The 14,870-nt window shown below is 34.1% G+C and overlaps 1 protein-coding gene across 1 annotated transcript; it reads left to right on the forward strand.

Moving 5' to 3' along the window:
- Positions 1–846: 846 nt before the first annotated feature.
- LOC138697084 (uncharacterized) lies at positions 847–12,877 on the forward strand. The gene is made up of 9 exons (XM_069822681.1): positions 847–1,005; positions 1,603–1,730; positions 2,872–2,953; positions 4,842–4,897; positions 8,494–8,529; positions 8,919–9,054; positions 10,794–10,879; positions 10,979–11,006; positions 12,346–12,877. The coding sequence occupies exons 1-9, from the start codon at positions 933–935 to the stop codon at positions 12,405–12,407; spliced, it is 687 nt and encodes a 228-aa protein (XP_069678782.1). The 5' UTR covers positions 847–932; the 3' UTR covers positions 12,408–12,877.
- The last annotated feature ends 1,993 nt before the right edge of the window (positions 12,878–14,870 follow it).

Below are 14,870 nucleotides of genomic sequence, written 5' to 3' on the forward strand. Positions count from 1 at the left end.
TTATTCTCAGACACCCTTAACCTATGTTCCTCTCTCAAAGTGAGAGTCCAAGTTTCACAATCATACAGAACAACCGGTAATATAACTGTTTTATAAATTTTAACTTTCAGATTTTTTGACAGCAGACTAGATGATAAAAGCTTCTCAACCGAATAATAACACGCATTTCCCATATTTATTCTGTGTTTATTTTCTTCCCGAGTATCATTTATATTTGTTACTGTTGCTCCAAGATATTTGAACTTCTCCACCTCTTCAAAAGATAAATTTCCAATTTTTATATTTCCATTTCGTACAATATTCTCGTCACGAGACATAATCATATACTTTGTCTTTTCGGGATTTACTTCCAAACCTATTCTCTTTACTTGCTTCCAGTAAAATTCCCGTGTTTTCCCTAATCGTTTGTGGATTTTCTCCTAACATATTCACGTCATCCGCATAGACAAGCAGCTGATGTAACCCGTTCAATTCCAAACCCTCTCTGTTATCCTGGACTTTCCTAATGGCATACTCTAGAGCAAAGTTAATAATAATAATAATAATAATAATAATAATAATAATAATAATAATAATAATAATAATAACTGCATAAAATGAAGAGGAACACAGCTGTATGACAGTTTCAGCAATCACAGAACAATAACCAAGCCAAAAACCTTGGCACAAATGAGCGATATGGAGGCATAATACACGCCACGTTTTAATTACATAACGAGTACAAGAGATCCCTGAAATGCTAAGTCACAATAGTGTGTCATTGAAACGTTGAAATGGACGGTTAGGTAGCAGGAAACCTTTGTGCGCAATCGAAATTGTGATGTGATGTAACCATAATAATCAGATCATGTCATGGGAAAACTCATAATCGCATAAAAATTGTCAGCAGTGTCGCTAAAGCAGCTAGTTCCTAAACCACCGACGGCTTTGCAATGCGGATATTTCCATGGATACTAATTTATTGTCACGTGGCAGCAGGATTCTCTCTACTCGGCGATACTCAGAGTAAGTATTAAACATATATTACGAGTATATATACAGGGTGATTCAAGAGGATTTGTCACCACTTACGCAGCTTATTTCCGAAGAAATTCTGAGCGAAACTGTCATAATATGAACATGGGTCCTATTCCCAATATTTTCAGAGTTACATCAACTTGAAATTGTTAAAAATACATTTCTTCTTTAGTTTTAAGGGTAAAAGAATGATACAAATAGTTACAGATAGCTGAAACATGTCACTTTTGGGATTTATAGTACTTGTTAAATCTGTGAAAGTTCCTCCTGTAAATTTTTCATAGAGTGACTTAAGCCCTTTTGCCCGCCCACCGGAATTACGGTTGAGCTGATTTTTAGTGCATTTTGAGTACCGGTAGTTGATCCTAGTAGTTGTTAACGACACTACATAAAGATGAAGCAATGTCTGCTCATACGGTTGCTTCATGGCCCAGTATAAAGCCTGAGTATGTAACCCTTGAGTCAGCACTAATATTTTGCACACACCTTGGAACCTGATGCAGCTACAACGTTACAGATGTGCGACACTTTCGACATCAAGATTTTCGCACATTTCTAGATACAAGTTGCTCTTCCTGTTTTCAGGTTTTCTCAATTTCAGGATAGCAGCTGATGTCAACAACCACTCCACAATTACGCAGACTTCATGGTTGTACGAACAGAGACAAGTAGCAAATGAAAACCGCTTTTCCAATCAAGATAATTTTCCACAGGTAGTCTACTGAAACAGTTTTCATTAAGAAAGCATACGAAATGTACACCCTTTGACACAGAAATTCAGAGACAAATCCCCACCTTGTAATGTCACTGTGTACGCTCTGTTCACAGGCGTGCGTTTTACACAGCCAGATTAAACTCTGGTCTTTGTAATAGAAGAAAGGGCTCTATCGCTAAGCCATTAAGGTGACGTAAGGAATATGTCGTTTCATGACATACAGATACGTTGCTCCTATGACTTGACATCATCCTCGATGCTTAAGGCTGGTTCACAATAAACCGCAAACGGAAACGAAAACGAGAACGGAAATATTGTTAAAATAGATGAATTTAAATGTGAGCATTCACAACTAACTACTGTGAATGCTGAATAATTTCAAGGGAAAAATTGTTCCGGGGCCAGGTATCGATCCCGGGACCTCTGGTTGAACGTACCAGCGCTCTACCACTGAGCTACCCGGGAACTCCACCCGACACCGTCTCAGTGGTAGAGCGCTGGTACGTTCAACCAGAGGTCCCGGGATCGATACCCGGCCCCGGAACAATTTTTCCCTTGAAATTATTCAAATCTGTTTTACAGGGAGTTTCACCTGAAAGACTAGATTTGCATATTTTGAATGCTCCTATTTAAATGCATTTATTTTAACATTATTTCCGTTCCCGTTCTCATTATCGTTTCCATTCTCGGTTTATTGTGAACCAGCCTTTAGTATTTTCCCGTATGAATTCCGCGTTAGTCCGAACGACACGTAGAAAAATTCACGCTACAAGAGAGTGACAATTTCCGTGTCAAAAGGTGTAAACACGCAGTACTAAGGACTTACAATGAAATGCAGGATAGGAGAGGATATGTTTCTCGTCCTGTGCTGTCTCAGCGGTAGTACACATTGCAGAACTCCCTGGTCGTGTGGTGAGCACGGTACAGGGCCACCGCTGAGACAACACAGGACAGGATATAAAAACCGAGTCCCGTGGATGGAAGATGCTTCTCTTCTATTGCCCATGCCAGGTACCGAATTGCAGGCCGCTTGTATGGAGAGGTCATACACCATTGTTACGTTTTCTTCGTATTCAGTTTTAACGAAGGAGATGATGCAGATTATTTTCTGAAATTAATTTAATTTTTATGTACTACAGTGTTGCTACAAGCCTTACGACCAGCCAAACGTCAAGGTGGCCAGTGTGTACTACCAATGCGTCCAAGAGACAACGCCAAATGGTAAGGATATATTTGTAGAATACGTAAATAATCGTTCAGGAGTTAAGGTCGCCGTTGGCCAGGATGTCACATGACTTCGTGACGTATTATGCTTTGATCAAAGAACTGGAGTAACTACATGGTTATGTTCTTCTTGTAACAGCATTGAATAATTTTCTCACCATAATATTAGGATATTGCATTTATTGAACATAAATATGACAGTATCTATATATATATAATTTGAACTGGTAACGGAAATTACGGGAAAACGGCTGAACGGATTTTAATAAATGACCCCTCATTTTGAAGCTTGAAGCCCGACGTTTTTCACAAAAATAGTAGCTTTCAGTGAAGCGTTAGTTTTCCTACATAATTTTTCTGTTTTCCAAAATCCATCTTTCGTCAGTTTTGAGAACTATTTGAATTTGAATATAAAACAAAACACACACTACAATAAACAATAGGATAGTACACGAAGGCCATGACCTGCAGGATTGCTGACTGACATATTTAGAGTTCAAATTTAATTGGTTATTAAAAACTTCAAGACTTACTAAAAATAATTTACAGGTCCGATTTTGCGGTGTGTAATTTTCTGAGTACTACTGTGTATTGCATATTAAAATCTACAAAACTTGAGGTTGTTTGATGACATTATTACCACTAGAAATGAAATATTATTATAGTTAATACCATGATATGACTATTTTTCATTAATTATACATATTCATCCTATACTAATGATATGAAAGTGAAACGTTTTGGGATTATATAGCTTAAGTAGATGTAGAGAATATCTTAAATTAAGTCTTGATATTTTCTATAATTTACTGAGTGGCGGCTACAAAACTTACGTAAGATAATATTGTTAATAAAAATCAAATATTTTTTTAGTTATTAATCAAGTGGGGTTGGGTCTTTTTCATATAGATACTTAATGGCGGTGTGGTGTAGATATTTATATTCGTCATTCTCTTCAGTATTGGCTCGAGAGAGCGCAGAAATTACAGTTCCTAAGGAAAGACCAAAAGGTATTACGTATTGATAATATAAGAGGCCTACAAACCAACAATCCACAATAACCTGAAATAGCTATTGCTTTACTCCCACATGAAAAATCCTCTGATCGTCCTGACAGTGTTACTTGCGTTTTCGCGTTGAAACTCAAAAACTAAGGTGCGTATGTTCAAGATAAAGTATTTGGCATAAAAAAAACTATTCAGAAGGCGTATGTTTCATTATTATGGGAGCAAATAACTTCCAAAATGTCTGGTATTCATTGAAAATAAATCTGGTAAATTTTTATTTGAACCTCTAATGAACTTAGTTGCAGCATTTCCTACACAAACCACTAGTAATATTTAAATAAAAAAGTATGTAGCTTCAATATATACCGTATGTTTTTCTGGGTATAGCACATAGGGTTTATCATTGCCATAAGAAACCTATGTATAAAAAAATGAAGAAAGAACTTAATCCGTGGGCCATGTTTAGAAATTAGCAGGCTTTGACAATTATAAAACAAGACAACATCGCTTATGGTTGCTAAGTCAAAGCCCGATGTTCTCTTGCTTTACAAATAATTGTCAAAGCCTGTTAATTTCTAAGTTATTTCTTCGTTATTTTTATACATAGGTCTCTTCTGGCAAAGATAATTCCCTACGTATACCCAGAAAAACACACGGTATGTCAAATATACAATTCATTGACTTTAAACTAAATATATTCCAGAAAATGAAATCTATTACAGAGATTTCAACAAAATTTTAGTTTCTTTTAAGATAATAAATGTAAATTATACATGCATATGCGAAACGATACGAGTCGTATACAAAATAGTTTCGTAATAATTATTTTAAATTATAAATTTACATTTATTTGTTTAATACATTGGGTTTACTTTCAGATCCACTCAATAATGCATCCGACGATCCAGGGAAGAGATCAGTGAAACGATTCGTTGTAAGTTGAAGTGTACATTGCCTGAAGGAAATATAATATATTGAATTTTTGCTTGTATTTTGACTATGTACAGTAGTGGCAAAAAAACCGGACCGACCCTTGTAGCTGATTTCAGAGCCTTGTTCACTCCAGAGCACGATAGATTGGTAACTAAGACTTTCGTGGTTTGAATCCTGTCTGGGAAGGAAACTTTTTTTCTGTTCCTTATTCAAACTTATTCCCAATACTTTTCGATTGCTGGTAAAATTCATGTTCTGGGAATAATAAGTTCATAAAATAGTAAAATATCGTTGCAATCGAAAAGTATTGGGAATAAATATGAATAAGGAACAAAAAAAAATTTATCTTTCCAGGCAGGATTCGAACCACGAAAGTCTTAGTTACCAGTCTATAGTGTTCTGGAGTGAAGAAGGCTCTGAAATCAGCTACAAGAGTCGGTCCGGTTTTTTTATCACTGCTGTACATTACCTGAAGTAAAAATAATAATTGATTCTTTGTTTGTATTTTGACCGTTGCAAAACTAATGGCATGCGATGAAACCTGTCTAATTTATGAAGTGATGTACAGTGTGTTTCATAATTCAAGACCTCCCCGGAAAAAGTATGTAACATCAAATTCTTGGAATATATGATGTGGATAGAAAAATTAATTCATAATAATAAATGCATTCAATGGCTAAATAAACGTGTATTCTTGTTTAGTCAAAATGATAATTAATAGTTTTTTTGGGGTTATTTTACGACGCTGTATTAACATCTAGGTTATTTAGCGTCTGAATGATATGAAGGTGATAATGCCGGTGAAATGAGTCCGGGGTCCAGCACCGAAAGTTACCCAGCATAAATAATAGTAAATACAGACCTAATAAAATATGCCTTGAAATGTTTTCCTTTCTTATGAAACATGAATTACAGATTTGTCTGTTACATCCTTATTCAGGAGAGGTCTTCAATTATAGGTACAATCTACAGTGGTGAATAGAGAAAAATGAAACTAGAAAAAATTCTAATAAACATAGTTCCGAAATATGCACTGGCGGAAGAGATCGTTTAACATGTGCTGAATATGGCCACCGTTCATAATAAGACAGTCATCAAAACGTTTCCTTATCGACAACCTTACACATTCGAACATCCCTGGCGTTCATTAAAGCGTTGATAACAAGTAACAACGCATCACCGGGAGTTCGTTAACATTAGTAATAGATATGGAGAAAACAAAACATTTCAAATAGGCCTATCCTCTAACAAAAAATTCCAGAGAACTGAAGTCGGGGGACTGGGAGGCCATTGGTTGGTAAGCCACCGCCGATACACCTGTTGTGGAAGCGTAAGAACTCTCGATTGTTCATGCATGTTGCACAGCAGCTGCCTTTCCCACAGAGGCACACCATCCAAAACGTTGGATAGCTCATGTTGAAAAAATACAGATAGCCTATGCACGACCATTAAGTCTGCCTGGCAAGAAATGAAGGTCGGTCTGGTTGGAGCAGTTGGTGTAGCGTTGGTCTTCTATGCCCAAGGTTGCGGGTTCGATCCCGGGCCAGGTCTATGGCATTTAAGTGTGCAGTAGATTTACTGGCATGTAAAAGAACTCCTGTGGGACAAAATGCCGGCACACCGGCGACGCTGATGCAACCTCGGCAGTTGCGAGCGTCGTTAAAAAAACATAACATTAAGAAATGAAGTAGTAAATGTAGGCGGTATATTCGGTTGGTGACATAGTAATGACGTCTCCGAAACGGTTGTTTTTTTACTTGGTTATTTAATAACGCTGTATCAACTACTAGGTTATTTAGCGTCAATGGGATTGATGATAGCGAGATGATATTTGGTTACACGAGGCCGAGGATTCTTCATTTTGAAATTCGTCTTACCGTTTGGGAAAACCTCAGAAAAAACCTAACAAGATAATCAGTCCAAGTGGGAATCGAACCTGCGCCCTAGCGCAAATCTGGATCAGCAGGAAAGAAACGGTTGTTCCCGGACTTATATTTATTAGGACTTTTGGCCTTGTTTCATCGTCCTCTACTCATCCCTACTCTTTGTACTCGTACCTATGTTTACGAAACAACCTATATTGAGACTGATAGACAACTTTCAGTTCCTAAGCATGGGCAAGGGAGTCTGTCAGATCAATTTATTACTTGACTTTACCGAGTAAAAGGCTTACACCAGCCCACTGTGCACGATGTAGCTGACAAATGTCCAGCATCTACAATACAGTAGAATGAGTATCATTCTGGAACCAAAGTACAGATGAGCCATCCTGTTTCAGCTATGACAGAACGAGATGAGTTACGTTATAATCTCAAAGCCCTTCATATATCAGCATCGGATAATCTGTGCTACCCAAAGACTACACCTCAACTATTTCAGTTGACTATTACACTTTTACGACGTCATAATACTTTTCACCAATAAAACGGTACGAAAGGATGTCTCTCAACCAATCATGGCTGCTTATCGCACGATTTTATAGCGTCCCTAGCATTTGTTTAATTTTATCGCTTCCCTAGCATTTGTTTAATTTTATCGCGTCCCTAGCATTTGTTTATTTTTATCACTACCCTAGCATTTGTTTCTTTGTTTGCCAACATTTCAAACTGCACTGGTCTGAACGTCAAAAAAAAAAAAAAAAAACACACACACACACAGAAAATTACAAACCACTCCAGTCGATGCACAGCAGTTTCAAATATGACTCACATTGGCATTCAAGAACAAGAATTAATAAAGATCACTGGTCATTGCTATGCATCTTCCCTGAAATTCAATTTACAAATAAATGAAGAGCACCATTCGGAAATCCTGAATAAGTTGAGGGATACACCATGTACATCAACGAGTTCACTTCTTTTACGCACACGTCCAATATAACATCAACTGAACCACCAACCACTAAAACATTCAAATTTTAAAATTGTACATTCAATAATTGTTTCTATTAAAATTATTCACGTTTATTTTTTATTTCATCATCGTTAATTAAAATGTTTCTTGTTTATTTCATCATCCTTAATTAAAACATTTCTAACACTTGTTTATATTATTTAGGTTATGTAATAGCTTCTGGTATATGATGTTATGGATAGTCAATTATCAGAGATTGTTTAATACTAAGATGTATTGAAAATCATCTGTCAAGTGACGTTGATTACTGGGATCCGGATGATTGAAGTGGAATGCAAATGTTTTAATAAAAATGAAATTGAATCAACAAAGCCTTCTTGACTAGTAACCGTCCACAGAGTTCAGTGAAGATTCCATAGTTGGCACAACTGATAACAAGAAAACATAATCATAAAACAGTACTGCCATCTAGCGTAATGTTGAGATGGTACAATAATACATTTGAAGACAGTTGTATTTTCGTAAGTCAATTAATATTTTATTGTATTGGAGTACTTCGTTACTTCTAATCTTTATATACTTTCTTCTAATCGTGTAATAGTCAATTAAATCCCACTCGAGTTTTGATCTTCTATAGATAAATCGAAACCTCTAGTGAGATTACTGTTGATAAAAGAAATATTAAATATTTCGTACAGAGTAAATACATAAATTTGTAATACATTGAATATTATTTCATTGCAGTGTATTGCGGACTGCATGGGGAAGAAGTTACAAGTGGTAAGACTCTTATATTAATTTTCTTATTGGTAAGACTGTTGATATACTTTAAAAAAAGCAACTTTGAACATCCTTTGACACTGAAATTGGTCGCTGTTCAGAGAGTAAGTTGCACCTCGAAATAGCTCGGTAATGATTGTGTGCTCCGTGTTTACAAGTGTGCGGAGGTATTATGTGGTTTGATTACGGCTGTAATGTGTTCTTTGTAACGTGTTTGAAATAATTTCCCTGTTTACCATTTAACACATGGAAGTGATTGTCATAAATATACTCCTAACCAATAATTTAATTTGATTACAAGCTCACCAGCAAGCATTCAAAGCATCATTAGTATAAATATGTAGTAGCAACATAAGAAAAAGTTGTCATTTGTGTTCATAATGTTGCAGGCAGACGTGGAAGGAAATATTTTGGAAGACAACCTGTCAAAATTCATCACCAGCTCATCTCAGTGGCGCACACTGTTCATACAGAGAAATGACATTTTAAGCAGATGTACGAATTTCACAAATAGAACTTCAGAAGGTAAAAATTTCGATTAGCTTACTCTAATGCTTGTAATTCTTATCGTTCTTTTCATCTATGCTGATCATGTTGCAGAAGTTACGTAGATGGGCGCTTGGGGTCTTTAAGGACCACTGTGCTTTTAACAAAAAGTCTTGTGGTTATAAATTTTCACTTCACTGTAGTCATACGAACAATCTGTTCCAATAATTATAGATGGATCTGTTCAAAAGAGGAACAACTCTAATTTTAAATTTATGACACAATTCAATTTTAAATCTTCATTTTGCTGTGAAAAATCTAATTAACACACTCAAATTTGAAACTTATAGTATACACAAAATATTAACAGAATTTGAAGTAATTTCAACGATACTTTGATTTTAACTGCAACACAAACCTTTGAAATACAAGTTCCTCAAAGTTTATAATTCTGAGTATTTTCTACGTTAAGCAATTTTAACGATACTAAGTTCCTCATAACTTTAATTTTGAGTAATTTCCATTTTGGACTGGACTGTAATTATTATTCTTTAGTTTTCTTAGCAATTATTGCACAGTCAAACCAACCATCAAATGGTACTTTCCAAAAGCCTCAAGTGCCCACCGAACGAATTTCTAATTTAAAAAAGATTTTATGATAAGAGAAAAACATATTTTTGAAATACAGAAATCAAATAATATAGAAAATCAATAAAAACAGATACCTTGGACGCTGTAACCCAAGTGTGTATGTATCACTACACAATACGGCACAACTCGTAGGTATCAAAAGACGCCACGTGTCATTCGGAGAGTTACCATTTGAATCATTACAAAATCAATAATAATTGAAGAATTATATACAACAATTGAAAACACTTTAACTTCAATCATAATTATTCATTATTATAGGCCTACCTTTCAGTTTCAGCCCCTTAAACAAAACAAAATATCGCCATTTTCTTTAATGTAATCTATGTTATGTAAAACTCTAGCCGGAGGATGAATTTCCATTTCATTTTAGTCACTGGTTACGGATTCGTGGCAGCAGAAAAGAGTTGGTAGCTAGACACTGCAGAATGCTACCTATCTTAAGATGGGATTTTAAGGTTTCACTTTTATCGTGTTCTGTTATTAGAAAGGTAAACATTCGTTTCTACAACTTTAAAATAATATCACTATAGTGATAGAGAAATTAACTGCGTAGAAAGGGGAAAACTTTAATTTCAATCACGATGGTGGATTGTAAACTTAAATAGAAAAATCTCAGTAAGAGGGACGTACGCTATTGGATATCCCTCAGTCATTTCTATTCAGTGTAGGGATTCCTGAAATATGTACATAAATTTTCTAGTTATTTAATAATTTTCATAATTTCTTTAATTGTGGCGCCATTGCCCAAGTGACTAATTGTAACTATCAATCGATTTAGTACAAAATATATATCAGTTCAATCATAAGACATATCTCTTTCAAAGAGAGATGTCTTATGATTGAACTTATATGTATTTTGTACTATATTACTAGACTTATCTGAACAAAAATGAACTGTAAATTATCAATCGATTGTTACTCCGTTACTTGGGGTATTAGTTTTCATTTCGCACATTTAGGTTTCTGACATAATTGTTCGCATATGTAAACAAACCCTAAAAACAGTAACATAATTGGTAGAAAATCTAAGATATACAATAGGCGTGGGAATTCGTTAAATACTTCATTTCAAGTTAGGTGTACAGTAAAAAACAAAAACAAATATATTAATTGTATATTTCTAGAGTATGGCAACGTCTACTTCTATGGACAAAGGTGTAACTTGGCCTCAGCTGTTGTGTCACAATGTATTCGTTCTATGATGGAAGTTGTAAGTACATATAATAACGAAAGTTTTGTTCTTAGTGTTTATAAGTTAATATGATTTCAAGAAATTCCATTATTGATAATGAAAATATTACATTTTCAGAACTGTCCGGAAGGAATGAAAGTTCGAGGTAAGTAGTGTCTAGTGACGTCGTAACTATTGCAGTGTTCAATAGCAATGCAATAACTTCATCTGGCTGAAATGCAACAGAGGGTTTCAATTCGACATATTTTACAACGAAATTCACCACCATAGTCAGTAACTTAGGTAATAAGCCTACTAAAACAGGATCGGATATTGCAGATAAATTCTCGAGTTACGTACTAGCAATTAAAATTCTAATGGCTCATGAACTGTCTCACTTCATTCTGAATGATAATTTAATGATGAGAACTCCTTTAAAAACAGTTTCAGCAATTTCTGAAAACTAAAAGGAAAGTTCGAATAAGGCAGCGATCTGTTTGATCTGCACATTGTTACATAAGGTTGTATTACTATTCATGGTCACACATAAGATAAACAGACTTGTTTTAAATTGAAGAGCTGTTTAATGAAAAATACAAACCCGTTGAAGTGTTTTCAACACAAAATTTAATCACCAACTGATAGTTACACATTACAACATACATACATACATACATACATACATACATACATACATACATACATACATACATACATACATACATACATACATACATACATACATAACATAACATAACATAACATAACATAACATAACATACACGAAGAATCCACTGCAAGAATGATGGATATCACTTTCTTGTCGAAAATGAACCAAGACTGTCAATGCATAGCTTAAGACATATAGAATGTACATACAGAGTTACATGGCATTAACACTGATGGTCACTGTCCAGTAATGATCGGAAAATCACAGTTAAGCTTTGAGCGCTAAGCATTTCAAACTTTCAATTGCTTCTCCTGCAAAATGTATTCCAAATGACATCCATCATTCTTGCAGTGGACTCTTCACATACATACATACATACATACATACATACATACATACATACATACATACATACATACATGAATGCATGCATACATACATACATACAAATACACACAAACATACATACATTCAGTACATACATACATACATACATACATACATACATACATACATACATACATACATACATACATACATACATACATACATACATTACACACACACACACGCATATATATAACCCAACAAAATGTCGATTGTTTTATCTACATTAGTCGTGCTCTAAATAAATTCAGTTGACTGACTTCGTTTGTAATCAACCCCGAGTAGGATACATTTCTTGTTCTTTGTTTATCTGACGTAAACGGCAAATACAACTTCTAAAAGTTGCAAGCTTTCAACAACCTTCACTAGTAATGGACAAATTCGTAACTTTATTTCTAAATAATTATTTCTTTCTCTCTAATTCAGAATGTATATTCCTCTGTTTCAGGTACTCAATGCAACGTACACAGACAGAGAATAATAGAATTGCTAGAGATATTAAAGGTATAAATGTCATGGCGGAACACTTTATTGCGTTTTATTAAAAATTAATTTATCACATAACAAAACAAGCATTTATTGTGCTCTACTCCCATGACAGTTGTAACAGAGGTGAACGGGCACGGTTGGAAAAGTTAACTGGATGTATTGAGTGTGGATAAAAAAACTTTTGCTATCTTAATCAATCGAAGCGACGATACATGCAAATATCACAAAGCTTATCTACTCTGTATTCGTCTTATTTATTGCATATCCATATATAACGTGTGTGTGTGTGTGTTTTGTGCTGTTATTTCGTGGAAGACGGAGTCAAAGAAACGAAACATTGGTTATTTAAACATTATAATACAATTTGTTATAATTTCTGTTACTCGTTGTGGTAGTGACTTCAATGCATGTACAAGATAGGAACAATTTAATTTCCTATCCAATAATGTTTTCTATGTATTTGTCAAATGCCTGAATTCTGATAATAGCCACTGATTCCTGCCTGGTGTTAATGTCTTTTTATGTGTTCTTACCTACATTAAAGCTAATGATGATTATGCTCGATAACAGAAGAGATAATGGTGCTCCTTTCTCATAAATACAATAATAATGCTTGATCACATAATATAACTGACTGATAATCCAAATGAACTTTCACGACAATCGCTTTTAACAATTTCACTATGCTGCCATCTAGCGATTACAAAAGAAGTAACGTTATAACCTTTATGGAATGACATGGAGTTTTTCATTCGGATACCAAAGATAATAATGTAATATTAATAATTTATTTATGTAATCTGGCAGAGCTAAGGCCAGTAGGCCTTCTCTTCCACCCAGCCAGACTCTAATTCTAATTGAATACAATTGCTTACATAGTTATTACATTAATATCTAGGCCATAAAACAACATGAAAGTGAATTATTTATTTATTTATTTATTTTTATTGCTAGTAAGTTTGAAATGAATACAAGTTAATAAATACAATGAAAGATAAACTAGCCCACTTCTGAATGAGTAAGACTCGTGCTCAGGAGGGGATTCCAATACAGACAAAAATAAAATTAAAATTGAGAGTGAATACAGATTAAATAGTGTTTAATATGTTTAAATCCAATACAATATTTTTTTATTAATTTGGAGAGGATCCGTGGTTGAAATATTATTGGAATAAAATTTGTTTAATAATCTGGGACCTTGACTCATGCTATGATAAAAAGCTGCATTGGTTTTACATTTTGGTTCAGACAAACGCAAAGAATAATAAAACTAAAGTAAATAATGAAAGTTAGATAAGTAATGTTAGTGAGACAATAATAAACAATGGTAAGAAACAGTAATAATAATAATAATAATAATAATAATAATAATAATAATAATAATAATAATAACAATATAATAATAATAATAATTTTAATAATAATAATAATAACAATATAATAATAATAATTTTAATAATAATAATAATAATAACAATATAATAATAATAATTTTAATAATAATAATAATAATAATAATGTTAATATTATATTCAGAGGTCCGAGCTCAATGTTGGTGTTTTGATTTATAAACTCAATTTAGAGTAATTCATACAGTCTGAACCTCATACGCTCTACTACCCTCCAAATCCCAACGACATGAAATGCTTCTCTATCTGATACAACTCTTGTACTCTGAGTTCACGGGGTTCGCTCTAATACCTTGAAAAACAGATGGCATTTATTCACAAAATAGTTACGCATTTCAAACACCGAGAATGTTATTTATGCCTATGCACCATCTACTGAGCACATTGCAGATCAAAGAAAAGTCAGGTTTTCACCTAAAACCCACTTTCATATAGTTAGCGAGAAGTCATGGAAATAACACACAATTAAAATGATGATAATAGTGCTAGACGGTACACCACGCTACACCGCCACTAGGCTCCTTTCACACTCCTTTTGACGGAAATACGCTTCAGTTGCTGATGACACAGTGAGCGTTGTTAAGTGACGTCCTTCACAGACTGGGCCAGTAACACCAAAGGTGAGCTTAACACGTAGGCTACAACTTCGTGGTCGATGAATATTATTATACGCATCCTTTTTTCTGCATTATACGATATAAAACGCTTAAAGGATAATATGAATACAGTCAAGAAAGAAAGAAAGAAAGAAAGAAAGAAAGATAGAAAGGAAGAAAGAAAGAAAGAAAGAAAGAAAGAAAGAAAGAAAGAAAAAAAAAGAAAGAAAGAAACAAAGAAGGACAGAACGAAAGAAAGATAGAACGAAAGAAAGAAAGAAAGAAAAAAGAAAGATAGAAAGAAAGATAGATAGAAAGAAAGAAAGAAAGAAAGAGAGAAAGAAAGAAAGAAAGAAAGAAAGATAGAAAGAAAGTAAAAAGAAAGAAAGAAAGAAAGAAAGAAAGATAGGAAGAAAGAAAGAAAGAAAAAAACAAACAAACAAACAAACTAACTAACTAATTTATGTTCCATGTAACTT

Source organism: Periplaneta americana, chromosome 3 (genome assembly GCF_040183065.1).
Source record: "Periplaneta americana isolate PAMFEO1 chromosome 3, P.americana_PAMFEO1_priV1, whole genome shotgun sequence".
Taxonomy (NCBI): domain Eukaryota; kingdom Metazoa; phylum Arthropoda; class Insecta; order Blattodea; family Blattidae; genus Periplaneta; species Periplaneta americana.